Source organism: Rattus norvegicus, chromosome 2, assembly GCF_036323735.1.
Source record: "Rattus norvegicus strain BN/NHsdMcwi chromosome 2, GRCr8, whole genome shotgun sequence".
NCBI lineage: Eukaryota > Metazoa > Chordata > Mammalia > Rodentia > Muridae > Rattus > Rattus norvegicus.
Genome location: NC_086020.1, coordinates 198,290,022 through 198,317,386, shown reverse-complemented (window position 1 = coordinate 198,317,386; position 27,365 = coordinate 198,290,022). Strand labels below are relative to the sequence as shown.

Below are 27,365 nucleotides of genomic sequence, written 5' to 3'. Positions count from 1 at the left end.
TGCTGTCTATGAAAGGCTACAGACCAAGGGGACACTACTCTCTCAGACTTGAGGCATCCTGTTTTGTCCTGGCTCAGCCACCAGGAGCCACCCAGAGCCAAGGCAGGGAGTTGACGGTGAAGAAGGAACAATGCCAGGAAGATAATGAACAGGGTTGCACTTTGCCCATCAAAAGTCTCTAACTGCACATCTGGTGGAAACAGCACACCAGAGCAAGAACAGGGAGCTGCCGACACAGGTGCTAGCCCATTCCTGTCTTTGATTACTGACTGCTTAGACTGGTTCCTGAGCCAGTATAGATATATTTTTTCCCTGTCCCTGGATCCATAGCTCCTTCCCCCAACACTCCCTCCCGTGGAATGTCTGAAATTTGAAACACTGTAGGCCAATGGTCCAATAGAAAGCCATAACCAGGTCCCGCCTCCTCCTTGCCTAAGACATTATCAGGAAGCTCAGACTTGCAAGACCCAGGTTTGTCTGCTCTGTACACCCTACCAGCACGATGCCTATGACACTGGGTTACTGGGACATCCGTGGGGTGAGTGAGAGCCTCTTCTGCTGGGTGGGACATGTGTGGGGTGAGGAGTAGCTAGGATCTGATTTCCAGGAGACAGATTGAGTGCTGAAGTTGTTGGAAAGTTTTGCCTCTCAGGGCAAGTTCAAACACAGGGGGGCTTGTGCTTATGTGGCCTGTGTGTGAGCTTGTGTCGTGACTGTTCAGTGTAAGGTGTAGGCTCACCAAGAGATTGCACAGTCAGACTGTCAGGCTTTTCCAATCTGTGACTTGTGATATGTCATCTTCCCAGCTGGCTCACGCCATTCGCCTGTTCCTGGAGTATACAGACACAAGCTATGAGGACAAGAAGTACAGCATGGGGGATGGTGATTACACCCTGCTTCTCAGACCCCTGCTCCCCTGACCCTGGTGCTCAGCAACTCTGCTCTGACCCCCTGTTGCTCAGCTCTACACAGCTCCTGGAGTTGGGTTTAGAAACTGTCCCTTCTAGAAACCTTGAATTTTGGAGGGCTGACTTTTGAAAATCTTAGTGATATACAGAAGCATTCTCTGTCCTTGGGGTGTGTGAAGTAGGTGAAATTGCAGATCTTGGGGTGTTCTCATGACTCACTCCTTGGAGGGATCCCTAGAGAAGGAAGCTGGGATACTGGGGTGATTTCTTTTGACATCCTCTTGTCCACCACAGCTCCCGACTATGACAGAAGCCAGTGGCTGAGTGAGAAGTTCAAACTGGGCCTGGACTTCCCCAATGTAGGTGGAGGGAAGGGGAGGTGTGGGGAAGGCCTAGTGCTCTCACCTCATCTCCTGGCCTGGCTGAGGGGTTGGCATCAGTGTTTCTGCTTGCCTGTTTCATCCCTGCTGGCTGCACAGTGTTTCTGTGTTGGGCTGTGTCCTGGCTCTCCCACTCAGTGCACACCGTGCTCATGGAGGGTTTCCTGGGGCAGGCACACTGAGTGCCAGGGCCATGTCTATCCTCACCCAGGGAAGGGATTCAGCTACCCCATAACCCATCTGACCATCCCTGATTGTCTATCCAGCTGCCCTACTTAATTGATGGGTCACACAAGATCACCCAGAGCAATGCCATCCTGCGCTACCTTGGCCGGAAGCACAACCTTTGTGAGTGGGGCTGACTGCAGGGTGGGGACAGAAGCCATCCCTCTTGGCTTGGCTGGAGCAGGATGCTGAGAGTGGGTCTGTGTTGTGTGTGCTGCAGGTGGGGAGACAGAGGAGGAGAGGATTCGTGTGGACGTTTTGGAGAACCAGGCTATGGACACCCGCCTACAGTTGGCCATGGTCTGCTACAGCCCTGACTTTGTGAGTTCCACCAGCCCTGAGTTGAAGCTGGCCCTGCACTCTTGCTCTTGTATCAGCTCTAGCCCCGTTTGCCACCACAGCCTCTCAGTGCTACTCATGGTACAGTGTTTGAAATTGCCGACAGAGTAACCCCCAAGCTCAGTTTGCCAAATGAAAACTTCTAGTCATTTGCTCTAAGATCGTATCCAGACTCTCCACAGCGACACTTTAGTCCCTGCTAGGACAGACAGAGTGTGATCCCTCCAGTTCTAGCTGCTGGTTCTGTCCTGAGCTGTGTCTTTCTGTTGCCCTGGGGTCTTGCCATGTCTGCAGCCCTCATACTCACACTATGAGAAGACACTGGGGCTAGGGAACACTTCCTCCCAAATGGCTTCCCAGAGCTGTGTCCTTGACACCCACAGAGAGAAGCAGATGCTCCCAATAGGCAACTCAGTCAGTCAAAGGCCTTGGATCCTCGGCTCCTGTTTCATTTTGTCCTCTCAAATTCCCCTCATTTCTTTGGAACCTGTACTGAAGTCCTCACTGCCCCAGTAGGCAGAACACTACCTGTTTCCTGGGCCGTTTCAGTTGTTTGCTTCTGCCTCATGTGAGGTCAGAGTTCAGAGTCAGGTGCCTACAACTGTCTCATGCAAGGTGGTTCTGATAATGATGGTGGAGTCCAGGGAACAGAGCTGTATCTTGTTGGGCTGTTTCCAAAGAACAGTCTAATCATGGTGTTGCTCTAACTAAACACGTGGGCCTCAACCCAGACTGAATCTCACGAAGGTGACTGCTTCTCTGCACGCTGGGGCCTGTACAGCCCTGTGAGGCCAGCCTCTGCCAGGGAGCCTGTGTCTGAAGGTAGTGATGGTTGTTCTCTGCTTCAGGAGAGAAAGAAGCCAGAGTACTTAGAGGGTCTCCCTGAGAAGATGAAGCTTTACTCCGAATTCCTGGGCAAGCAGCCATGGTTTGCAGGGAACAAGGTAAAGGCAGCGGGTGGGGAGAAGGATTTGCCATTTCTTCCCAGGTGTCAAATTCTAGCACTCACCCTTGGCTTCCTGCAGATTACGTATGTGGATTTTCTTGTTTACGATGTCCTTGATCAACACCGTATATTTGAACCCAAGTGCCTGGACGCCTTCCCAAACCTGAAGGACTTCGTGGCTCGGTTTGAGGTGATGTCCTGACCCCGCTTCCTCTTGACCTACTTCCCTTCCCCCCTTCCAGAATGCCTTTCTACTCCTTGAAATGGAGATGAAAATGGCTAGCTTCTGTTGAGCATAGAACTGTGTTCTGCTCTTTCGTCCCTTGCATGGAGTTTCCCAGCACACCCTGCATGTTGTGTAGGATTATCAGCTCCTTAGGATCATTTTGGAAGCGGATTGTAAAGACTCAGTTCCTCAGGGAGTCAGTACCATTGGAAGGGGACGTGGTTTTTTTCCAGTGTGCTTCTAGCTTCCAAGAACAGGGGGCAATAGATCTACCGGATACCAAAGGAAAAAAGCCATAGGTTGCAATAGAGCCTGGATTTTCCAGCCCTGAAGCCTATGGAAATTCAGGACATGCCCGGAATGTATAGGGAGCACTATTCAGGATTGATGCACAGTACCAAGATACAGTATCCATATCTGGCCTATACAATTCTTTGCTCAGTCAGACCCCTGAGTGGGGAAGCACTGGGACCCAGGGCTACAGTTAGTGTGAGTAGACAGCTCACTGCTGTTGGAGGATTTTATCCTCCAACATCCTGTTTCTTTCCTTTCCTTTTCCTCCTTGGTGACATCTTGATGTTTGACTGTAGAATCATTACAGTGAGACTGTACTGCCATCGTCATCTTCTCTAGTGTGGCCTCCGTGTGGCACAGTTCTGAGCTCAGTACGATGTGGAAACCTGCGTCTCTGTCCAGGCATGCAGAGTGGCAGGCACGCCTGACTATGATGTACATGTGATCCCCACAAGCCCCACTTTATTAGAGATTTGGGGGATCGAGGCCATAGTCCAATGGGAATCTTAGCGTGGGGTCTTCTCCTCTGTCCCTGCTGCACACGTGATGCGTTTTTCCTTAGTTTTCATTGGCTTGCCTTCTGGTCCAGCCTGCTCGGCTCTGGAGATTGTGTGAGAACTGTTGAACAGTGTGGTGGGAGAGTGTGGGAGGCTGCAGTCCAAGGCCAGCCAAGCCTGGCTTCTTGGGTAAGGCTGCCCTGGAACTTTGAATTCATCACAGTTTATCTGGGCACCGTACTGGAAAGATAGCACACAGCACAGTGCCATTCTGTAGAATGTTCTCTAGCAGGGCTGAGTCTAGGCAGGATGGACACACTAAGTATGCATTTAGCTCCCAGTGTTCTGAGTGTAGATTTTTCTGCATCAGGAGAATGGCCAAGGCCATTCCATTGGCCTTGCTGTGTCACCTATCCCTCTGCTCATTCAGTCAGGATTTCCTGAGGTACTGGGTGAGATCTTTGCTCTCTTCCAAAGTACACTGGCATGTTACTGGTCCCTTTGACCTGTTTGGTCCTTTCCCAATGTGGAAACGCAGGCAAGAAGGAGCCTGCAGGTAAAAAAGAAAAGAAAAGAAAGCGAGAATTGCGTAACCGGGTAGCAACAAGGTAGCTTAGGGAGTGAACCGAGGGAATCAGAATGGAGGCTGCTGAGCCCCTCCCTGTGTAGACCGGGATGCAGACTCTCGCTGTTCCTGCTGAGCCTGTGTGCCTGGCTTCCTCCTGACAGGAGCACAGCACTGTTTTGCGGGATTCTGTGGAGAGCTCCCTCTTCTTCTATACCTGCACCACAGCTGCAGATGGACGCAGCTGAACGCAGTGCCAGTTTCCCCTACATCAGAGGACATTAAAGCATCCCCTTACCAGAGTTGTGCCCCTGAGCAACCCGGGCTGTGTTGGGGTTCTTAGAGATGTCCCAGATCCTCAATTCTCGCTTTCTCCTCCTCCTCCCTTCAGGGCCTGAAGAAGATATCTGACTACATGAAGAGCGGCCGCTTCCTCTCCAAGCCAATCTTTGCAAAGATGGCCTTTTGGAACCCAAAGTAGCACCACAAAGTCCAGACCTGGGGATACTCATGAGTGCCCTGCTGGCTGTGGGCCTAGAGCATGGCTCTGGCGCCCACCACATGCAGCTTTCTCCTCCTTTCCATTCCCTGTTCCTCCATCTCCTCTTCCCAGCCCTTGCCTCAGTCAAGCCTCAGTTCCCTGGTCTCTCCATTTCTTCATTAGTCCCCTCCCTTGTCTCTGCCCTGCATCCAACCCTTCCCTCACTGATTTTCGGAGGACTGTACCAGACCCCTGAATCCCCAGCCTGGCCTGAGAGATTAGATCTCACTGTGCTGCCCTGGTCCCCAGGAAGGACCCATTTGATTTGCAATAAAGTGTGAACCACATTTGTCCAGTGTCCTGTTTTGCTGTCTGTGACACTCAGGGCTGACTGTGTTGACTTGGTTGAGTTTTGTTTTGTTGCTCGCAGGAGGAGCTAGAGGGATGGACTCTGGGCTATTTAAAGTCCTTGTTCCCTGCTCCATGTCCCCATGTTCCCCAATCTGGGATTCCCACAGAAGGATCGCCTTCATTTCTGATTTGTTCTTCGGAGTGCAGTACCACAGTTGTCCTTCCATGTGTAGCTTGTGTCATGCTTCAGAGTGACCCTATGCTGATGGCAAGGGGCAGGGCATGCGGCCCTAGGTGAGCATGTTCCGTACTCCTCATCAGTGACGTTCCTCAGCAGAGCATCTGCTTCTGTGTTCTCAGCATGTCTCTTTGCATGTCTGTCTCACTATCTGCAATTCACGGAGGGGTTTTTCACTCAACTCACGCAGACATTAATTGAGGGTCTCTCTCTCTCTCCCTCTCCCTCTCCCTTCCCCTCTCCCACTTCCTCATCTTTCTCATGGTCCTTTTAAAAATATTTATTATTATTTTATGTGTATGAGTGTTGTGCTAGCATTTGTGTATGACCACTAATGCCTGCAGATGCCAGAAGAGGGCATCAAATTTCCTGGAGCTAGAAGTACAGATGGCCCTGTGGGTGCTGGGAATAGAACCGCTCGCTCTAAGAGCAGTGTGCTCTTAACCTCTGACCATGTCTCTAGCCTCCGGTTGGTGGTGTTTCTGATCCAGGATCTCATGTCTCTGACACTGGCTGGGTCCTCACTCACTATGGGTCTGAGATGGCCCTTGATCACATAATCCTCCTCTGTCACCTCCCGGCTACTGCCATCATAGGTGTGTGCGGCAACACCAGCTTTGGATGGTTCATCTTCAACAGGTATAGCAGGGCTTGGCAAGGGCTTGATGATTGGAAAATGTGGAGTTTGAGTGCATTATCTCCATATAACCAACAGTCTCCCAGCTGCAGCTGTCTGTGGGAGAGCATGATCGGGATGGGCGGGCCCGGTGCGCTAGGCCCCAGTGCCACAGTGTATGGTCAAAGATGCTGTGGACATTTTGGATTATGGTGGCAAAATTAGGAAATTAAAGCCACAGGTAACAGTACTGCAAGGCATGGCCTTCAAACTTATCCCAGAAGGCCAATGAGTTGATGTACTGCAATCCATTAGAAGTCCTGACACTTTAGACTGTTTGTCGCATTGGGACTGGACTGGATCTGTTCAGAGTCTATAACTCATCGAGAACGTGCAGAAACTCTTGGAGCCCCCTGAGTTTGGCTGCAGTCACCTGCTGTTCTTGCGTTAGCCATGGCTCACGCTCCCCACTCCTATTGGGTTAATGGAGGAGGTTTCAGCTGAAACAGACCCCAATCTGCAAAACAGTTCCCTTTTCTCTCTAAGTTTCATGGGAAACATCCAGGAGGCTTGAGTGTTCCTGTTCCGTGCCATCATTATCTCTTTCTGACCATGGCCCTGCCACCTGATAGGATGTTGTGCCACGAGCATTGGAAATTGAAGAGAAAGACAGAGTCAGAAAGACACATATAGAGGGAAAGACAGAAGACAGACAAACAGACATGCAGAAGAGCCCCAACCCAAGGAAGCAAGTTCCCTTTTTCAGGCTGAAGAAGGGAGCATTCATCATGTGCAGAAACTCAGGATATGGCATAGTTAGGCACAAGGTCACCTAGATTAATGCCGTCCTGTGTTATATCACCCACAAACATCATGTCTCTGTGTGAAACTAGCATAGGATGAAAATTGGGGGATAGTGTCCACTGTCATGAACTTACTTAGGTGAAGTACTGAGTATGTGTCACTCTGTGTGGTGTACATGAACAGAAGAGAAGAGTTCATTTGGACATTCTGAAGCTACCTCTAGTCGCCTCCACCCAGGTGGCCACAATCTGCTATCTAGCCTTTCTGAATCATCCAGTGCCTTGAACTGGGATGAACCAGGGTCAGGACTCTTGGGTTCTTATGAACCCAGGTCCTGTTTCCTGTTTGAACTCCTTGTAGCCACTTACAATCTAGGTCACTCCCCATGGTTGTATCACTGATCTTGCAAACCTCCGTATCAAGTAAGCACTGCTATCAGGACCCACATATTTTAAGACAGCATCTGTCCTTTCCAGAGTGGACCTCCAGCTCCCAGAGAGTAAAGTCCTCTCTTGAACTCTCTCTACCTCTGGCCCCGGCTCCAGCCAAGGGCTCAGGTTGAGCATGTGCACACTAACTGTGCACTTCTGGGTCAGCCAAGAACTCCAGGATGGAGTCTAAGAATCACAGAACCCTGGGTTCTGAATTCTATATAAGCATTTCTGAACTCAATTTTCTGGTTCAATCAAGTCAGCCAGTTTTCCCGAAGAGGCAGTTTTGAAACAGTACCAGCCTTGCAGTCCACTATACTGGTTGGTAATGCTGATCTCTGGGTCAAGAGGACTGCTATTCTTCTCTTCCCATATTTTGTTTTGTTTTTGTTTTTTGTTTTCTGAGACAGGGTTTCTCTGTGAGGCTCTGGCAGGGCTGGAAATCAGACCAGACTGGCCTCAAACTCAGAGATCCATTTGCCTCTGCCTCCCAAGTGCTGGGATTAAAGTCATGTGCCACCACTGCCTGGCCTTCTTCCCTCCTTTCAGCCTTAGTTACTCCTCAACTTTATAGAAATCTCAGATGTGTATTTTATTCTTCTGTAATTTTGTTGAGTCTTAGTCTAGGAGCAATTTCAGTGTCTTGCGTCTTCAGCCTGTTCACTGTGGGATACAGTTGGCGCACACTCAGGGACTGGGTCATTGGTGCTGTTCTTGCTCTTCTTTCTTCAGCGCTTAAAATTAAATGGAATTAATTTTAAAGACTTTTAATCATATGTTTTGGTGTTCCTCTGGCTGAGGAGATGCAAACATCCTTCTGGGTGTGTCAGCGCCTGCGCCGCCAGTGTGTGAGTATCGGGCGTAGGTCTGCGGGATTGAAAGAAAACACATACACGGGTCACCAGTTTTCAGCGAGTGCCACCAAGGCTTTACTGAGATCTCCTTATATACCCGAGGCAAAAGCCGTGGAAAAACAACAAGGCAGGCGAAAAATCCCCAACCAGGAAAACAGGAAAAGTCTGTGTGGTGAAAGTTCTGGCCCAATCAGGGGCGTAAACAACTTCTTAACAACAATAAGCAGGAAGGCTTGGTGGGGAGGAAGGGTGCCATGGAAAATCCCAGCCCCAAATCAGGGGCTAAGAGCAGCTGCTGAGGGTGTAAACAATTTCTTGCTATAGCAGGCTAAGAGGCTCAGCGAGGGGGGAGGGAAACACCAAGGTAGAGCCCAACATGGGTGCTCTCAGGGATCAGGGCCCCGGAACAGGAGTTACAGGGGATTATGAGGCATCTCATGTGGGTAACCTCTCATGTAGTCCTCTGCAAGAGCAATGAGTGTCTTTACTGCTGGGCTGGCTTTTCTGCCATATTTTTGTGGTTGGGCCATGGGACCATTATGAATTCCCCATGATCATGTTGAAGGAGGTCAGAGAAAAGCACCAAGTCACATCAGTTCTGGTGTTACAGATGTGCGCTGCCGTGGCTACCATAACCCAAGCCCAGGCTCAGGAAGATGTCTGCTCCTCCTGCCCTGCTGGGACCTGCAGAGCCTCACCAGGACACCCTTCCTCCCTCCCAGGGAGCTTGGGCACGAGGATGACAGCTGCTTTTGGCTTCAGGAGAAACAGCAGTGTGTGGAGGCTCTCTCTGAGAACCGAAGATGTTACAGACACTAAGGGATGGCCAGGCAGAAGGTATAAGGAAGGGAGCTGCTCTTGCTGCCATATCTTCCCTGAAAAGATGAGCTGAAATCCCTCTGAATCCATGAACCAAAATAGCTCTCATGTGTTCAGTGATGTGGTTCTGCGGATAAAGGCACTTGCTTCCAAGCCTGATGACTTGAGGTCAGTACCCAAGACTCCTGCAAGTTACTCTCTGACTGCCATGAGAGTTGAATTAATCCTCCCACAAACAAACAAACAACAAACAAACAAACTAACACAAACAGGCAAAGTCATGCAACATATTTTTAAACCCTCTCTTTCATGTGTTGCCTGTGTCGAGTATTTTTCTAACAATGATGTCACTAATAAATGTTCACGGACACAGATGATCTTCAGAGAGCCCCGTCTAATCAGAGCTTCCCCTAAGAAGCACTGACTTCCCAGGCTGTGGTTGTGCCTGGAGGAAGTACGTGGGTGTCCTTTCTCAAGGACTACACCCTGAACATCCTGTGGTGTGGCAGTTTTGTCTTACCCACCATTTCCTGTTAGAGCATGGATCAGAACTGTCCTTCAGTAGCTTTTGAGTACAAGCCTGGTTCCACTGTAACTGTGCTCAGAGCCGGGGGAGACTGGAGCATGAATAGCTGTGGAATTAATAAACGGCGAATGAGAGTTGGAAACCCAAGGGGTGGGGGAGGTTAGTAAGAGGAAGTAGGTGTTAGGGGTGGACATGACTGAGGGGTATATTACAACCTTTCCCTTTCATCTCTCGGCTTCCTCATACCATGTGGTGAGCTAAGAGATCATGGACTGAAGGCTCTGACACTATGAGGCAGAATAAGTATTTCCTCATTTGGACTGATTTCCTCTCCTGGCTTAAACAGTTCCCCAAGGTGGTGCCTGAGGTCAATCTCACTGAGCCAAAGCTGACCTCATCTCTGGGCCTGATAAAGGACCAGGCTGGATAATACCCACGTATGCTATTGACCTGTTATCAGTGTCATAGAGTTTAAAGAGCTCAAAGATATCTACAACTTCCTGTCTTCCAAAATTCAGGTGCACCCAGCCTCAAGTGCAATCCTCAGTGGTTCCCTCCTGCCCCTCTCTTCCCTCTGTCCCCCCAGCCATGCCAGCTCTTGCACAATCCCCAAGGCCATTATCCTGGACCAGAATATAACAAACAGCCTGGGAAGTCAGTGCTTCTTAGTGGAAGCTCTGATTAGCCGGGACTCTCTGAAGATCATCTGTGTCTGTGAACATTTATTAGTGACATCATTGTTAGAAAAATACTCGACACAGGCAACATAACAAGAGAGGGTTTAAAAATATGTTGCATGACTTTGCCTGTTTGTTTGTTTGTTTCTTTCTTTCTTTCTTTCTTTAAGCAACAGACACCTGACTGTCATGTGCATTCTCCTGTAGCTCACAGCTTCTCTGTGAAATGTGGCAGATTCTCATTTTCACACCACTGTCCTCTGAGAGGATGAGGCATGATGTCAGGTAGAGCAAGATAGATAGACACGTCCTCATCCCTGGGAGTAGGAAAGAGAGAGACAGAGAGATGGAGACAGACAGAGACAGAGACAATACAGGCAGAGAAAGACAGAGATCCTCCTGGGTCCTGGGGAGTCAAGCCTGACTTTCCTGTCACGTATAACCATGGGTCACTAATTATTTTTTGGCACTCTCACAATCTACTTTATTAGATGTTTTGGAATTGGAGATGTTGTGGAAACATTCAGCCTGGAATCTACACCCATCAAATTACACACTTTCTCAGCTAGTTCTCTTCAGCGCTGGTTCTGGTCCAGGATAATGGCCTTGGGGATTGTGCAAGAGCTGGCATGGGTAAGGGGACAGAGGGAGGAGAGGGGCAGGAGGGAACCACTGAGGATTGCACTTGAGACTGGGTGCACCTGAATTTTGGAAGACAGGAAGTTGTAGATATCTTTGAGCTCTTTAAACTCTATGACACTGATAACAGGTCAATAGCATACATGGGTATTATCCAGACTGGTCCTTTATCAGGCCTGGAGATGAGGTCAGCTTTGGCTCAGTGAGATTGACCTCAGGCACCACATTGGGGAACTTGGACTCTCTTGATTACAAGCCTGATGAGGTTTTCCCCACAGTGTCCTATTTCATCCTGTCTCTGGTAGGCCTTTGATACATCTCTTCTATGTTGCGCTGACCTGTTGGACTCCTTTGTCTTGCTGGAAGTACAGGTTTATGCAAACCTAGGCTAGAAGGAGCTTAGCTCTGAACCAGGAACATGCTGATGAAAACAGAGAAGAATAGAGTGTCTCCTGCAAGAAGACAGGAGGCACGGGCTCAGGAACCTCACAGAATGGCCCCCGCATAGCCAGCCTGACTTGGGCCCTGTCCTACTGACTAGCTGTGTAAGAAGGAAATTACTTAAGCTTTCTGGATCTCAGGTTCCCCCTGGACAAGTGTCGTGGTTGGACAAGTGTGCAGGATTGTTGAGCATCCAAGTCTGCATTGTGATACCCAGAGTATATGACACAGCTTGCACAGGTCCTATCTCCCCTGTGCTCCGCAGCTGTCGTGTCTTCATGCTCTGCTCTTCTCTCTCTACTCCGTCTCTGTCTCTGCTTGTATTGCCATGTCTGAGCACAGAAGCAGTTACAACCAAGACCCCTCTGGGAAGACTAGGTGGTGAGTTGGATTCAGAAGGAACAGAGGCTACGGCCTCCATCATCAGGCCCAGGTGCACATTGATGCCAGACCTGAGTTCACGACAATTGGTAGTCGAGTTTGGGGAGGTTTTGAAATACCATCCAGCTAGTTCATGAAAACCAAATATCTTTTGTTCCCCCACTTATTATGCATTAGTTTTTCATTTGGCTTTTAATATTTCATTCTACATTTTGTTGTATTTGCATCAGATACAGTTCATTGCAGGGTTACCATGTGTGCATACCTGGTTTTTAAGCCATTTGTGCAGATCTTAAAGTCTTTTCTTTTTCTAATACTTATGAGTTTGTCATATCCATGTCTTCCCAGGCGAAGCAGGCCTTCTGTTTCAGGTAGCTAGTGATCTCCCAGCCTCTACCTTCTGAGAGCTGAGCTTAGGTGAGCTCCTCTGTTTGGTTTATGGGGTGCTGGGGTGGAACGGAGGGGTTTGTGCATGCTAGGCCAGCACTCTCCCAACCGAGTCCCATCCCTCTCACCTCTGCATTTGGTTTTGTTTTTGCCTTGCTGGAGTAATGCTCTGTCGATGTAGATTCTCTGTGAGAGTTACGGGTTTTCATGAGTCTTAGAGAAAGTCTGAATATTTTTCTTCTTAGTATGATTTTTTGGCAAACTTCTTTTTGCATTAAATTTGGCTGGTTTTCTCCCATCTTGAAATGTTACTATGTTTAAATAAAGCTTTTTCTATTTCCCTCCCTCCCTTCTTCTCTTCCTCTCTTCCTCCTCCCTTCTCTTTTCTTTCCTTCATTGGTTCCTGTCTCTTACTGTGTCTCTCTAGCTTATTTTCTGTCTTGATGTATCCACACCGTGCACATACGGTGTCACCCACTCTCCACAGATGCTGGCTTAACCACATCTGCATTCTCCTGGCAGGTGAGGCACCAGCACTAGTAGCTCACGGGCCAGAGAACGTGCTGTTTTCACAGTCTGTTGGTAGGTGTTCAGGCCTCACAGAAAGTTACAGCAGTTCTTGAAATTGCCTCTGATATCATGAAACAAGGGGGTTTCTTCAGCTGTGATCTGCGTCTCCGTGCCTCCTGGCTGTCTTGCCTCAGAGGCTTCAGAGAAGCCTGCCTGGCTCTCCTGCTGTTCTTTACTCATTTCAGCATTAACTACTTACTTTCCCATGCGATGTACTCTGATGTGCACAACTGTTCTGGAAAGTTTTCTTACCCAAAGGAAGCTGCACTGATGACCGACTGCATGCACAGTGGCAGGATGTCTTTTACAGTAAACAGATTTTTATAGATATAAGTAGTGGGAATACGGGGATGGGAGAGGGATGGGGCACACTGTACTTCATATTGTAGAGTGGAATCTACAGATGTGCCTGGTCCATGGCTTGTTTGCTCTGAGTTAATTCTTTAGGTAAGGCAGTATCTAGAGGGCACAGGGCTGATGCAGGCAGATGCTTATTGGACTTGACATTTTAAAAAGAGCTTGGAATTCAATGTCCAGAGAATGAGGGGAAAATGCAAGGCAGGAAGCTTATACATGAGGTCTCACCCATACCACATGGTTGCTTCCCCAAAGCTACTATCTAGCCTCCTGGGTGGGGACAAGATATGAAAACGGCTTTTGTTTCCTAGGGAAACATGTTTAGTCAACCATGATCATCGCACATTGCCTGTTTTCTGAAACAACCTGAAGATTCAATTCCCATCTCTGCCCATTGCCAACAGGCAGCACAGACTCCCTTACTCTGGTTGTATAGCTAGGCCTTATCCCAGTTCTTGCTAGCATAGGGGTGTAGGCAAGATCAGTTCTGAGCTGGCCATGTCTGGGACATGTATGATATTCATTTCCTTAGTTTTTTTTTTTAACAGAAATGAGAAAACATTATGTGTAAAAGTAACTTTTATTTGCCTGATATAATCATCATCTTGGAGGCCTACTGCTAAATAAACTCATTCTTTCTAGTTCTTTGTGAACTCTGGTTGGCTGGTTCAACTCTGTTGTTCTGCCTAAACTCCTCTCCAAGCTGACTGATTCAGACTGACTTCTTTCGGCTTCTCACTGAATTGCTCTGCTTGGCCTCAGTCTAGCTCTGGCAGTCGTTTTAATCTTCTGGCTCCTTCTTATTTTCAGGCTTCAACTGCCTCTGCTGACCTGCACTAACCTTCATGAACTCACAAATGAACTCAACTCCATACCACTGCACTCGCTCCCAGTTGACTGAACCAAACTACCCCAAATTGCGCTGAATTAACTCGAAGTGCACCAAACTGACTAAACTGACTTCAACTCAACTCCCCTGCTTCTCCTCTCTCTTTCTTAAATGGTCATTCTTTCCTGCGCTGTTCTCATGAGAGTTTGAGCTTATCCTATCTTGTCAAATCTTTCTCTGATTCATCACTTTGTCCCTCAATTAGACAGCACTGCTTGGGATTAAAGGGGTATACTAAGGGTGTGTCCATATTCCAGCAAGAGTAACCATGTTGTTGGATTAAAATTCCTCTTCAGTTATGTATCTTCTCTATTTCCTGAGTTTCTCTAGACTGTCAGCATGTGAGAGGCTTTCAGAGAGTCTCTATGAAGCAAAGAACACTTAGTGTGTTGGCACTTAGTGTTCTGCACTGTTTTAAAAATTCAGAAGCCATTATTTATAGAATTCTGTGTCTTTGCATTGACCATGTTGAATGTCACCCATTGGCCTGGAAGGAATTATGGGATCCATCTCACATGTCACCCTATAGGTGACATTCTCCTTCAATACGTTTAGATTATTCCTGCACAGTGTCCCTTTAAGACACTGGGGCTGGCTGCACTGTGAACTTGTGACAGTGCACAGAGACATCCAGATAATCAGTGATCAACACTGGGATTGAATTCTCCAGGACAGCACCGGCTGTGACCCCTAGCTCCAGGTCTCTCCATGTCCCCAATCCCCACTGCTCCCTGTTGCCTTTCAGAGACCTCTCTCTTTCAAAGGGGTGATGCTCTTGGAGTCTGGGGACCCTGCGTTGAGCACTTGCTGTCCTAGCCCTTATCCCTGTCTGCAGAGCGACTCTGTCCTCTGAAGGGCTCCAGGGCTCAGGCCTTCTGAGTCCTTGTCCTGGAGAGCATGGGTTCTCTCTCCTTCCTTCCACTCCCCTTCTCTAGTTCCCATAGTGCATGAAAATGTGCTGATGTGCCTCATTCATACTTGCAAATTATCCCCCTGTAGTTCCCACCAAACTTGTGGTCTTTACCAGTCAGTTCACAGTCAACATGAAGGGTCTTCTTCTCCACGTGATCTCTTGCTAGGAACTGACTGTTTAATAAAGAAACAAATTGGATAAACACTACGGCACAATTTCTGTTCCATGTAAAAACTTTTAATGTTCTTTTACTGTCTTTCAAACTTATTGTTGTAACTGATCGTAGCATTTAAAACTCACTTTTCAGCTAAATCCCGAAATTTCATTTTTCTGAGATCCTTAGAATAGCAAATGATTAAAGATCTAAGAGCTCATGAAATCAGGAGGTCTCATGCAAGTGTGAATTTTACGGTCTTCCCATGCACAAGCTCAACCCTGGCCATTGTCCTTGAGAGCTCGGGTTACTTTCTGAGCTTGGACATTCAGAGACCCTGAAGTGGGCAGGTGGACATGCCCAAATGCGAAGCCAGCAGTTGCTACAGGCACTGTGAGCTCCAGTGACATAGTCTGTTTGCGTGCATCCTCACAGGGACCTGCAGAGCGCGTGGCTTCTCTAATGTCCTAGGATGGGATGGCCTCTGTTTGTCCCCTGCACCCACACTGCACACCTCCTCTGTGTGTGAGGTGACACACTGGCTTCATATCCCATATTCTTAGTAAAGGATGACTTAATCCCAAAATGTACTCTCTGCAGAGCAGCAGCCTTGCCCTTTGACCTGTAAACTGTTTTTAATCTCCTCTTCCGTCATTTGTTTTTCATCTGATAAGTTTCTGTAAACAAGGTGATGTCATCCTCAGGCCAATTAACCACAAGCCTCTTGGTTATGGAAGAGTCTCTTGCCTGCAAGGAAGAATTAGACAGGCGGGACAGTGTTCTTGGTAGGACATTGTCCTTGTGAAGGTTATACCACAGGACATATATCCCAGGATAACCTGAATTTGAGCCACCCTGTCATATACAAACACATGTCAGGAGCCTGGGCCAGGTCCAGCATCTAGGGATGTGGACAGCTGCAGGTCTAGCTTTGGGCTCCTTGTGTCCTGTGCAGAGTGTTACAGGCTCCCATGTGTACAGCATCCTGTTGTCCCTTGAAAGCGAGCCTCTTGGAACATATGCTCTGCTCTTCTATGGCACACGCCAGCTGGGGGCTCTTTGCTCCCTTGCACAGTGCTAACCCATGGGAAGTTCTGCCAGCCAGGGACCCTGTGCTTGTGATGGTGTCTTAGATCTCTTGTGCCCTAGGTATCTGGTTCTTGGATTTAGCTTACAAACATGGCCCAAAGTGATTTATATGGTCACTAGTTTGAAGATCATATTGCAAAGGTTCCTAAAGGAAAACCCTGGGAGTACTTGTGTTCTGATCGGCCCTGTCCTTCCTTTCTCATGAACTCTAGGTGAAGAATAAGGCCGTTGTGAATAATAAAGCCTGGCAGTTGTCAATGGGCTGCTCTGGACGCTGCATGCTGAATTAAACTTTCACGTGAGGGGTACCCTGCTTTATCTTCCTCTGAGATCTGGGACTCTCCGAAAGACAGATTTCCACAGTATTGGGGTGAAAACCAAGTTCTGTCAGGAAAGGAAAGCTGCATTTTCAGATATGAGGGCAACCTGTAGGGGGAGGTGACAGGAAGCACTAAAGGAGCTTGTAAGTGCAGCTGATCCGCGCTGGGGGACCCTTCCTGGGACCCTGATCCGAATCCAAGGCTGGAAGTTGCCTGGGATCCTACTCCTGCCTCTCTTGGGCTGTGGGTGTGACTCTCTGATTTAGGGTTCAAAGTCTCTGAGGAAGGGAAAGGCAGTGCCCGAGTGGGGTTAGGGCTTTGAGGGCAGGACCGTGTGCAGGGCCCCACCCACCTTTCCCTTAGTGCCTCTTTATAATTCCCCAGCTCAACTTGTCTGAAGCCAGTCTGAGAAGACCACAGCACCAGAGCCATGGCTATGATACTGGGATATTGGAACGTTCGCGGAGTGAGTGAGGGATCCGCCTGATGGGTGGGGCTAGGAGTGACCAGGGTTGTTTCTAGCAGAGGGATATTCCTCTTGGCACCCTGGAGCTCATAAACTTGGGAGGCTGTAAGTGTGACAGGGTGGGCACGTGTGAGTCCATGTGTATGTAGCGCAGCATGGCTATGATTTTGGAGTGTGAGTGGATTCAACCGAGAAGACAAGTCATCCAGTAAAGGTCCTACCTTTTCTTACCTCTGTGACTTCTCTCCCAGCTTACTCACCCCATCCGCCTGCTCCTGGAATACACAGATTCAAACTATGAGGAGAAGAGATACGTCATGGGGGATGGTAATGGCACCTTCCTGGCCAGACACCTGCTTCCCTCTTGCCCAGGATGCCCGTACCCAGCCCTTATTCTCAGCTCTGCAGACCTCCCGAAGCTGGAGCTAGGAATCTCTTGAGGGTGCAGTTTGGTTTTCTGTGCACCGGGATTGGCACGTGTGGGGAGCTTCCCTTTAAATCCAGCATTAGAAAGGCAGAGAGACAGGTGGATCTCTGGGTTTGAGGTCAGCCAGGTCTACTACAGTTTCCAAGCAGCCTTGAGAGATCTTGCCTCAAATAGTAATAGTGAGACTGAGTTCCTGGCCCACCTGTATTTATAATTGGGCTGGGATCATTGGGCCTAGGCTCCCTTCTTAGCAGTTGTTCACCCCTCTTCTTCACCTTGTGAGTGACTTTGTAAGAGGTTGCAGATCCCCCTCCTCAGCATATCTTGTTCATGACTCCTTGAGTGGGTCGCTGAGGATGGGTCTCAGACAACTCACTGATTTCCTTTCACATCCTCTTGTCCACCACAGCCCCCAACTTTGACAGAAGCCAGTGGCTGAGTGAGAAATTCAATCTTGGCCTGGACATTCCCAATGTAGGTGCAGGGAAGGGGAGGTTTGGGGAAGGCCTGGTGCTCTCACCTCATCTCCTGGCCTGGCTGAGGGGTTGGCATCAGTGTTTCTGCTTGCCTGCTCCATCCCTGCTGGCTGCACAGTGTTTCTGTGATGGGCTGTGTCCCGGCTCTCCCACTCAGTGTACACTGTGCTCATGGAGGGTTTCCCGTGGCAGGCACACTGAGTGCCAGGGCCATGTCTGTCCTCACCCAGGGAAGGGATTCAGGTACCCCATAACCCATCTGACCATCCCTGCTTGTCTATCCAGTTGCCCTACTTAATTGATGGGTCACACAAGGTCACCCAGAGCAATGCCATCCTGCGCTACCTTGGCCGGAAGCACAACCTGTGTGAGTGGGGCTGGCTGCAGGGTGGGGGACAGAAGCTATGGCTTCTTGGCTTGGCTGGAGCAGGATGCTGAGAGTGGGTCTGTGTTGTGTGTGCTGCAGGTGGGGAGACAGAGGAGGAGAGGATTCGTGTGGACACTTTGGAGAACCAGGTCATGGACACCCGCATACATCTCATGATAGTTTGCTGCAGTCCTGACTTTGTGAGTGGCCAGTGGGTGGAGCAGACAGGGTTTGCAGCAGGAGTTTAAAGTCTTGCATTCAGATTCGTAGCATCCTCCTTCAGTGAGTGAACTGTGCTGATTCTCTTTCTGATCTTACCAGCAGAACGGCCTTCGTTACCCTAGTGATCTATCACATCAACACATCTAACCATCCCAGATATGCTTGAGATTCTAAAGAGTGAACAGTCTGATCCTAGACATTTAATGTAGAGCTTACAATCCCTGTCCTGTCTGCCCTGTGACCACTTCTGTGTGTCATCTAATGTTCACACTAACAATTTTCTTCTTAAAACACAGACTCAAAAGATGAGGTAGATGCTGGGGAGATGGTTCAGGGGGTAAAAGTCTTTGATGTGCAAACACGAGGACTTGATTATGAACCCCAGTACTCCACATTAAAAACCAAACAAACCAGGGAGTACCTTGTAGCACCATAGGAAGAGCAACGGGAGGATTTCTGAGCTTGCTAGCCAGTGAGTCCAGCCAGTTTGTGTGCTCCAGGTTCAGTGATAGACACTGTCACAAACACATAAGGCCGAGAGTGATGGAGAAAGACGCCAATAGCAGGAGTGAGCTCCCACAAATGCACACATGGGTAAGCATGCCCACACACACACCTTCCTACAGACATACCATGAAGATAGGATGCACGGGCTTCAGAGTGGCATGCACAGCGGTCTCACATGTGTTCCCAGTACTTACCCAGCATGCTCTCTTTGGCACCAGTAGAAGTCAGGACACCTTCCTAGTAGGAAGCTCAGGTCAGCCCCAAGACCTTTAACTCTTCTTCTTTTCAATATTAGTGATTGCTCAAATCTGAGGCAGGCTCTTCAAATAGCTAAATTGTTCTTTCCACCCCTCTCCTCCAAAGCCAATGTAACTTTGTCTTCTCCTGGGGTCTTTAGGTCCTTTGTTTCTGTGGTTCCACGGGATCTCTGGGATCACAGCATGCATGATGATACTTAGGAAGACCTGGGTATGACGACTTGCAGCAGCAGCTGGGTACCAGTGGTGACAGATCTAAGGACAATGTAGCACCCCTCTGATCGATGAGGTCTGCTACTAAGAAAATGGTGGGGATACTCATGAGCCCAGGCACTTTGAGGCCAACAGCCTCTCTGCCAGGGAGCCTATGACTAGAGGTGGTGACAGCTGTTCTCTGCCTCAGGAGAAGCAGAAGCCAGAGTTCTTGAAGTCCATCCCGGAGAAGATGAAAATCTATTCAGAGTTCCTGGGCAAGCGACCATGGTTTGCAGGGGACAAGGTAAAGGCACAGGGTGGGGAGGAGGCGCTGCCATTCTCCTCTGGTGTCAAATTCCAGAGCGCTCACCCTTGACTTCCTGCAGGTCACCTATGTGGATTTCCTTGCTTATGACATTCTTGACCAGTACCGTATGTTTGAGCCCGAGTGCCTGGACGCCTTCCCAAACCTGAAGGACTTCCTGGCCCGCTTCGAGGTGATGTCTTGATCCTGCTTCCTCTTGGGTTGTGTCTTCTTTCTCACTTCCTTTTGATAGGTTATCTTTCTGTCAGTGAAATGAGTCAATTCAAGTCAGATTAGAGTGCATAAAAGCAAGCTTATTGGGCAGTTGCTTGGCAGGCAAGTTCACTGATCTCAAGGAATGAGGCTAGGGACGTCACCATGGAAGGGGAGAGAGAGGGGAAGGGGAAGAGAAAGAGAGGAAGCTCCTGGGAAGAGCAGCCCAACCCCTGAGATGGGAAGTTCATGGTAGAGGTCAGGGTATGCCAGGCAGGGACCGAGGGATGTTGGGGGAATCTGGAGGCCAGGTCTACTTTGGTTTAAAATATGACCTCAGCTGTTTGTCCCTGGTCTCAATCCCAACACCTTTCACAATGCCTTTCTAGTTCTGATGCTAAAGGAAAAACAGCCTAGGGTTTGTTGGTTTGTTTGTTGTTTTGTTTTGCTTTGTTTGAAATTTCTATAAACAGTACTTGGTAATATTTATCACTACAAAATCTCAAAATGTGTGTGGTGCCACGATCTTGGACTAAGTCAGCGGAGAGCTGTAGCAGCCCAGTGTGTGAGATGCATGTGATATTCCTCTCGGCTGTTGAACCCGGCCCATACCGCACTACACACAGTCTTGGGTATCTACACACATCTGGAATCAGATTAGTGTAGACCCAAAGGCTGTTCTACCTTGGATCAGTTGGCGTTGCTCGCTGGCGGTCAAAGATACACTTTCCCTATTAGTTCTCACGGGCTCTGGTTCTGCCCAGCCTGGGTACCTCTGCAGTTCAGGAGCTGCATGGCTCTAGGGCAGGGCTGGGGAAACAGTGGCACGTCAGCCCAGCATGAGTATAGTCACTGGTGGATCAGTGCACACCCTCTGGAGTTGTCTGTGTTCTCCAGCTTGGTGCACAGCTTATAACACGACATGTAGTCACATGGAGTGGTCCCTGCCTTATGGGTGGAGAAGGTACAGCCAGGGTGTGGTAAGATTGTACTTGGGAATCACAGGAAGAATTTTTAACTCTGCTCTCAGGAATCGATTTAGAATCCTGTTCAGCTTTTCTTTGTGGCCTGTTGTCTTGATATCTCCTTTCACTGAGGATTTGCTGAGTCACTGGGTTCTGCCTGTCTTCCTGGTTCTCTCTCTCTCTCTCTCTCTCTCTCTCTCTTTTTTCTTGGCTAGATCTCTTTTCTGTTCATAAATACAAGCTAGAAAGTGCTTCCCAGTGGAATGTCTCTTCTTGGGGGGGTGGGGAGGGAGGGAGGGAGGGAGAGAGGAAGAGAGAGAAGACAAGGGAAAGGAAAGAAGAGGATTAGGAAGAGGGAGAGAAGAGGGAGGAGGGAGGGGGAGAACGGTAGCTCCAGAGCCAAGCTGACTCCACCTCTGTCGAAATCACTACCCTTGTTAGAAGGGGTAGTTGAGGTCCCTGGACCTGGGGTCGCTTTGTGATAACTAGTTACAGTATTTTCTGAGCCTGCACTGTTACGTTTAGTGAGTTTAAAGCCCCTTCATAGTCTCTCCTTACAGGAAATTGAAGACTTCTCTTGCCAGGGCTGGGAGCTAAGCTGGCTGTGCTGTGGGTCAGAGCTTGAGCCTTTGAGAAATGCTGTTCCTGGCCTGGGGCTGCTCCTCTGAGTGGGCTGCAAAACTGAGTTTCTGCTGTGTCCTTTCCAATTTGCAGGGCCTGAAGAAGATCTCTGCTTACATGAAGAGTAGCAGCTTTCTCCCAAGACCTGTGTTTACTAAGATAGCCCAGTGGGGCACTGATTAGGCCCCTGCCATGCTGGCACTCACAGGAAGGACCTGTCCACACTGGATCCTGCAGGCCCTGGGCAGGAACAGCACTTTTGCACTGTGGCTCCTGGTTCTCTCTCCTTCCCTATCCCTTCTCCAGCTTTCTCAGCCTCATCTCCTCGCCCTCACCCCAGTCAAGTCCACACAGTCCTCATTCTTCCCACTTTCTTTCATTATGATCCCCTTCTTCTTATGGCACCCTAACCCATCCTCACAGACCTTTTCTGTGATTTGAGGTCTGCCCTGAACTCAGGCTCCCTAGAATTAACCCAAAGGTCAATGCTGTCTCAGTGCCAGCCCTCCTTAGAATTACCCCGAAGCTCAACACTGTCTCAGTGCCAGCCTGTTCTCCTGGAGGAGCTTCCCTCAGCCTGTCTCATCTCTAATAAAGCCTGAAACACACTTGCTGTGTGTTGTGTCTTTTTCTTTTGCTCTTTAGCCTCTCCAAGCATCATGGCTACTTCCAAAGAGTCTGAGCTCTGAGCCTGTAGTGCCAGGCTCTGAAATGTCTAATGGAATCAGAAGAGCTTTAACATATCTTGGTTCTAATCTGAGACCCTCACAGCAGGGATAAAGCTCTTTAAAGCAGTGTTTCTCAACCTGTGGGTCGTGATCCCTTTGGGGGGCGTGTCACATATCAGATATCATGCATATTATGATTGATAACAGCAGCAAAAATTGCAGTTGTGAAGTAGCAATGAAAATAATTTTATGATTGAGGTCACCACAACATGAGGAACTGTATTAAAGGGTTGCAGCATTAGGAAGGTTAAGAGACACCGTGTTAGAGGATAAAGTGTGCTTGCCAGGAATCTCATTCACTGTGGCATGCTGGGAATCTCATTCACTGAGGCATGCTGGGAATCTCATTCACTGAGGCATGCTGGGAATCTCATTCACTGAGGCATGCTGGGAATCTCATTCACTGTGGTATGCTGGGACCTTGAAATGTGAAGAGCTGTGGGTCTCAGTGAGTGATGGAACTGGTAGGGATGCCCAGAACAAGCCCTGAATGGTCTCTCTATCTCACACACAGCTGTGTCAGGATTAGGTCTCTAGGAAATGGTCTTTACTGAGTCTGTGATGGGCTCTTCTGGCTTGATGCTCTACTGCTGTGGGGCCCTTCATACTTGGCTAATCCTTTCTATTTGGAGAAATGGAATTGAACGTACCCTTACTCACTGTTACTTTTTATGACCTGTGTCTCCTGCACCCAAGGAATTGTGCAATAAATCTCCCTGTCAGGGATGATCCCTGTGTCACTGTTTAATATTGTATGATTCGGACAGTTCTTGGAGAGCTGTTCAAAGCTGAGTCTGTGACAACCAAACCCTAGTTTTCCGCAGACATAATGTAATTAGCTGCTATTGTGTTCAGGGTTTGAATACAGTGGAATGGTTGATTGCCAAGACCTGCACGGCTTTGGGACTGACCTGACTGGGCATGAAGAAACACTGAAATAAGTCCAGAAGAACAGGGATCTGTGGGCCATGTGCTCTGATGAAGGTGCAGGTGGAACCCACAAAGTCAGTGGTTACAGCCGAACAGAAAGTTGGTTTATTACATATCCGTGGATAAGGAAGTGTGCAGCTAGTCTCAGTAGGGACATATAGAGGACCAATCTTGGGCTCAGTCATCCTGGAGGAAGAAGCTGTGATCAGTGTCCACATATGTCCTTGGGCCTTGTCATTCCCATGGGTCTGAGACACTGGGGTTCTTGACATAGGCATTTTCATATTGACAACATCCATTCACTCAGACTTCATCTGCTCCCTTAAGTTGATATTTATGTGTCAAATGGATTGCACAGAGAGCTACCCAGGTAGCTTGCAAAATGTTGTATGTTGGTGTGTGGCTATGATGATGCTTCCAGAAGACTTGTACTTTACTCAGTAGACTAAGTAAAGAAGACCACCCTCACCAATAGGGTTAGGCAACACTCATGAGCTCAGAGGTGGGGTCAAAGCCAGATGATGTGGGAGGTCATTCTGTCACTCTCAGAACCCATCATCTGCTGGCCTAGTCACATGCATCCTCCTCTCACGATTTTCCTGGAGGTTTCCTTGTACTTCCTGTCCAGTCAGGACTGACTGCACCATGGACTGTGTGGGGTCTTTTGCAGTCAGCAGATGATGGATTGCAAATCACAGGAGTCCCTTTTCATTAGAATTAATATGCACATATCCACATAATCAAAAATAATATGCCTACACGTTCTACTGACCCTGTTTCATGGGTCCTGGCTGATCTTGGAAGGTAAGGGCCAAAACATTGGCAGTCCTTAATCGTTGTGTTTTAGAGAAAGGTAGGAAATGTCAGTGACATGTTTGGTGGAGGTGCAGTAAGTGTGGGGGAAGGGGGTGCTTTTGCGGGCCCACGCTGAGGCATCCCTTCCCCTTGAAGTGATAGGTGGCAATAGTATAGAATAGAGTTTATTCACGGTATGGGGGAGAGAGTTGAAGAAGGAGAGAGAGAGAGAGAGAGAGAGAGAGAGAGAGAGAGAGAGAGAGAGAGACTGAGAGACAGAGGGGTAGAGGCCTGCCAGGAGGGAGGGAATGGGGAGAGAGGGGAAAGAGGGTAAGGAAACAAAGGCAGGAGAGCAAGTGAGAGGGGAGGGGGCAAGCAGCCCCTTTTATAGTGATCAGCCATGCCTGGCTGTTGCCAAGTAACTGTGGGGCGGAGACTAAACTAATGACCCCTTTAGCCTTATTGGTGTAGACCTCCCAATTTTTTGGTTGAACATCCAGAAGGACAGTATAACTGATTGTGTGATTTAAACTTCCATGTAACGTTTTGATAGGGCTCAGAAGAAAACACCAGTTTTAAGTAAGTCTTGATTTTCCTGGTTATATTGATGAGAAAAATTTTAGTAGAACAATAGAACAGTAGACAAATAGTAACCTAGAAGAACTCTATTGATTTAAAGATAATTTTGATATTAGTATATTGAACTTTGATCATCAAGCATATAACATCATTAAGACTCACCATTCGCAGGCTCTGTGTACCTTCCTCAGGCAGTTTATAACTTGACTTTTATCTTTTATTTTTAGCACAAAAATCTTATTATACAAAATCCACCATTATAACAGATATTTTTATTTTTACCCTCTTTAACAAAAATATATTTATTTTCACATTTATCTCCTTTTCAGCTTCTATTTTTAACAAGAATTTGATTCAAAGTATGTATGTGGCGCAGTGTAATAAATTAAGATTATCTGTACATGTATAGTCAACTTCCCAAGCTTCTCCTGCCAGTCTTGGGAAACCTTCATACCACTTGGATTTTCCGTCCTTCCTCCCTGTGGTCTCACATACTCTGAAAGTAAGAGAGAGTTTTACATTCCATGTAGGACCTGCCAAGATACCAATGACCTTAAACAATGAATGTTCCCTGTAAACAAGAAGAAGGAGATGAGGAGGAGGAAATACAGAGGCATCCAAATGTCTTTAGGTGTTAACCCTGTAATTGCAGATTTCGGTACTGAAGACGTCTAGTCCCCTTGTTCTAGCAGTGGGAGCATGAGAACTCAAAGAGATCCACCTGGCTTTGCCTCCCAAGCCTTGGGATTCAGAGTGTGCACCACCATACATAGCTCCACTTTTATTTATATGGATGTCAGGGGTTGTGTGTCTGTGGGTGTTTGTACATGATTGCATGGATAACAAAGGTGTCAGAACCTTTTTGAACTTGTTAATGAGAATTTGGGGGGCTGATGCAGGTCCTTTGTAAGGGTGGTGTGTGCATACCTGCAGCTCAGACTTTCTGTTTGGAACGAGTGAATTTATCACTTACATAGTAAGCCAGGTTGAAAGAGTAGCAAGATACAGACAGATAGCAGAGTGTCATCACAATGGTCCCCAACATCTAGCAGAAAAGCTATTGGCCCCTCAGATGAGGCTTCTAGGCACAGGAACAAAGAACAGAGAATAGAGATGATATCATACAATCAAGTGCTCACAATTCCAAGGAAAACATGATTGGGAAAGCTGAACTTTCTCTCCTTGGATGGCTTCCCATGGCTGAACTTCTAGCCTCTCCTTTTTATGTTGTGGGAAAAGCAGTGGCATCCTCTGTTGCATATGGCTCACTTCTAGCAGCTCCAAGTGTGTCTTTACGCCCGGGCAGTTCTGCTATTGTCTTCCGTTCTGTCGCAGAGACAGAGGTGTCATCCCTGGAAGAGTGCTGGGGGAAACTGAGACTGTTGGGGTAGCCCACACATTTGGATCAACTGGCTATGAAAATGGGTCCCTGTGTTCTCAAAGTTTAAGTGCTGGGTGGGCGGGGCCAGGCAAGCAGGACTTGTCAATGCTTGTAGATCCCTCACCTGCCCAAAACGAACAGCAAGTTGTGGGGGAAAGGTCAGGAAAACACCCCCACCCCCACCCCCACCCCTACCTCAACTTCGAGGAAGTAGTGTTGGTTTTTGCATAATAAAGAGCTGTCAGTCAACTGTCAGTAGAGGACCAAGAGAGAGACCTAGGGAGAAGGGAGTGAGCAAGAAGGTAGAGATAGAGGGAGAGGGAGAGGGGAGGGGGAGGGGGAGGGAGAGGTTGGGAAGGAGACACAGACACAGACACAGAGATACAGGGACAGACCATGTGCTGGAAGCAATGGCAAAGTCGGATTTAGATAGGCTAGCTGAGGAACAGCCCCAGCAAACAGGCCAACAGCCTTATGCTATACAGATGTCTCTGTATAGCTCTTTTTTACTTTAAAAATATTTCATTTATTTTCATAATTAAACCTCAAGCAAGACACCCTTCCCCAAGCTCCACAATATGAGACAAACACGCTTGGATCTGATATTAGTAGAGACACTGCCCACTTTCAGAGTCAGCTTCTCAGTGAGCTTAAGCAACATAGGACAATTTACCAATATAATGAACACCAAATCATGAGACACTCTTTTGAGGGCTGCGGGCGGGAGTGGGGTGGGGTGGGGGGGAGCTCAGGGAGATTGGTTTTTCTGATCACCCGTCACATCTGTCCTACCCTATTTCCTGAAGGATCAGGCTGACCAGTCTCTCCATCTGGTAGAGTCAGATCTCTGCCCATGTCTCCTAATCCCTTCGCAAACGAGCAGTCCGATTCCCCAGGGCTTCCCCAGGGCAAGACTGCGGCTGCTAGCTCCTCCCCTCCCCCAGCTGTTTGCGGCCCAGCCGCTGCTCTGTTCTACTTCTCACTGGCCTGCATTTCTAAGACTGCGTTTCTTCTACTGCGGTTTCTGAGTCATTCGCGGCTCACAGACTAGGTAGGGTCCCCTCATCTAGTCGTGACTACATTTGGACCGGGTGGTTCTTTGCTGTGGGGCTCTGATGTGCTTTGTGGGACGTTCAAGGCTTCCCCGTCCTCCACCCACTAGATGCTACAGCACTCCCCAGTGGTGACCACTCAGAAAGTCTGTGACCTTTGCTAAGTGTGTCAGGAGCTGTCAAATGCTTCCAATTAGAGATTAGTGGTTATGCCAATGGAGGCTCCATTTTTAAATAAAAGTGAAGAACCTTTTAAAATCTAAAATTTAAATTTAATTTATTCATAAAAGATGACTCTGTTAGGTCCCCAGCTCCGAAAAAAAAAAAAAAAAGATGACTCTGTCATCTGTTTTTTTTTTTTTTTTCTTTCCTTTTTTTTTCCGTCTTTGATTTTAGGAGACAAGGTTTTACTATATAGCCCTTGATATAACTGACTATATGTGCCTGGCTGGAACTTATATCAATCCTCTTGCCTCTGCCTCTACGTTCTGTGATTTCAGGAATCAGATACCATGCCAGACAAGATGAGCGTTTCTTTTTTTTTTTTTTTTTTTTTTTTTTTT

General features: G+C 48.1%; 2 protein-coding genes and 1 long non-coding RNA gene across 6 annotated transcripts; 2 read left to right on the top strand and 1 right to left on the bottom strand.

Annotated features, from left to right (window-relative positions):
* The first annotated feature begins 424 nt into the window (after window positions 1–424).
* Gstm2 (glutathione S-transferase mu 2) lies at window positions 425–5,208 on the top strand. Of its 2 annotated transcripts, none has more exons than XM_017590627.3 (8): window positions 425–471; window positions 807–882; window positions 1,203–1,267; window positions 1,555–1,636; window positions 1,734–1,834; window positions 2,701–2,796; window positions 2,878–2,988; window positions 4,772–5,208. In XM_017590627.3, the coding sequence occupies exons 2-8, from the start codon at window positions 873–875 to the stop codon at window positions 4,859–4,861; spliced, it is 555 nt and encodes a 184-aa protein (XP_017446116.1). In that variant the 5' UTR covers window positions 425–471; window positions 807–872; the 3' UTR covers window positions 4,862–5,208. The 2 variants fall into 2 exon arrangements, with proteins under 2 accessions (XP_017446116.1, NP_803175.1); NM_177426.2 differs by having other exon boundaries at window positions 470–538.
* Window positions 5,209–16,644: 11,436 nt separating this feature from the next.
* Gstm3 (glutathione S-transferase mu 3) lies at window positions 16,645–21,945 on the top strand. Of its 3 annotated transcripts, NM_020540.2 has the most exons (8): window positions 16,720–16,783; window positions 17,035–17,110; window positions 17,620–17,684; window positions 17,972–18,053; window positions 18,153–18,253; window positions 19,443–19,538; window positions 19,621–19,731; window positions 21,431–21,945. In NM_020540.2, exons 1-8 carry the CDS (start codon window positions 16,748–16,750, stop codon window positions 21,518–21,520), a joined length of 657 nt encoding a protein of 218 aa, NP_065415.2. In that variant the 5' UTR covers window positions 16,720–16,747; the 3' UTR covers window positions 21,521–21,945. The 3 variants fall into 3 exon arrangements, 2 of the variants coding, with proteins under 2 accessions (XP_038958931.1, NP_065415.2); XR_005500356.1 differs by lacking the exons at window positions 19,621–19,731; window positions 21,431–21,945 and adding an exon at window positions 19,180–19,328 and having other exon boundaries at window positions 16,645–16,783; window positions 19,443–19,535; XM_039103003.2 differs by lacking the exons at window positions 17,035–17,110; window positions 17,620–17,684; window positions 17,972–18,053; window positions 18,153–18,253 and having other exon boundaries at window positions 16,653–16,783.
* A 2,643-nt stretch (window positions 21,946–24,588) lies between these two features.
* LOC102550192 (uncharacterized) lies at window positions 24,589–27,097 on the bottom strand. The gene is made up of 3 exons (XR_005501210.2): window positions 26,543–27,097; window positions 25,509–26,026; window positions 24,589–24,865 (listed from the first exon to the last, which is right to left on the bottom strand). It is a non-coding gene; the product is annotated as an uncharacterized LOC102550192 (long non-coding RNA).
* Window positions 27,098–27,365: the final 268 nt, after the last annotated feature.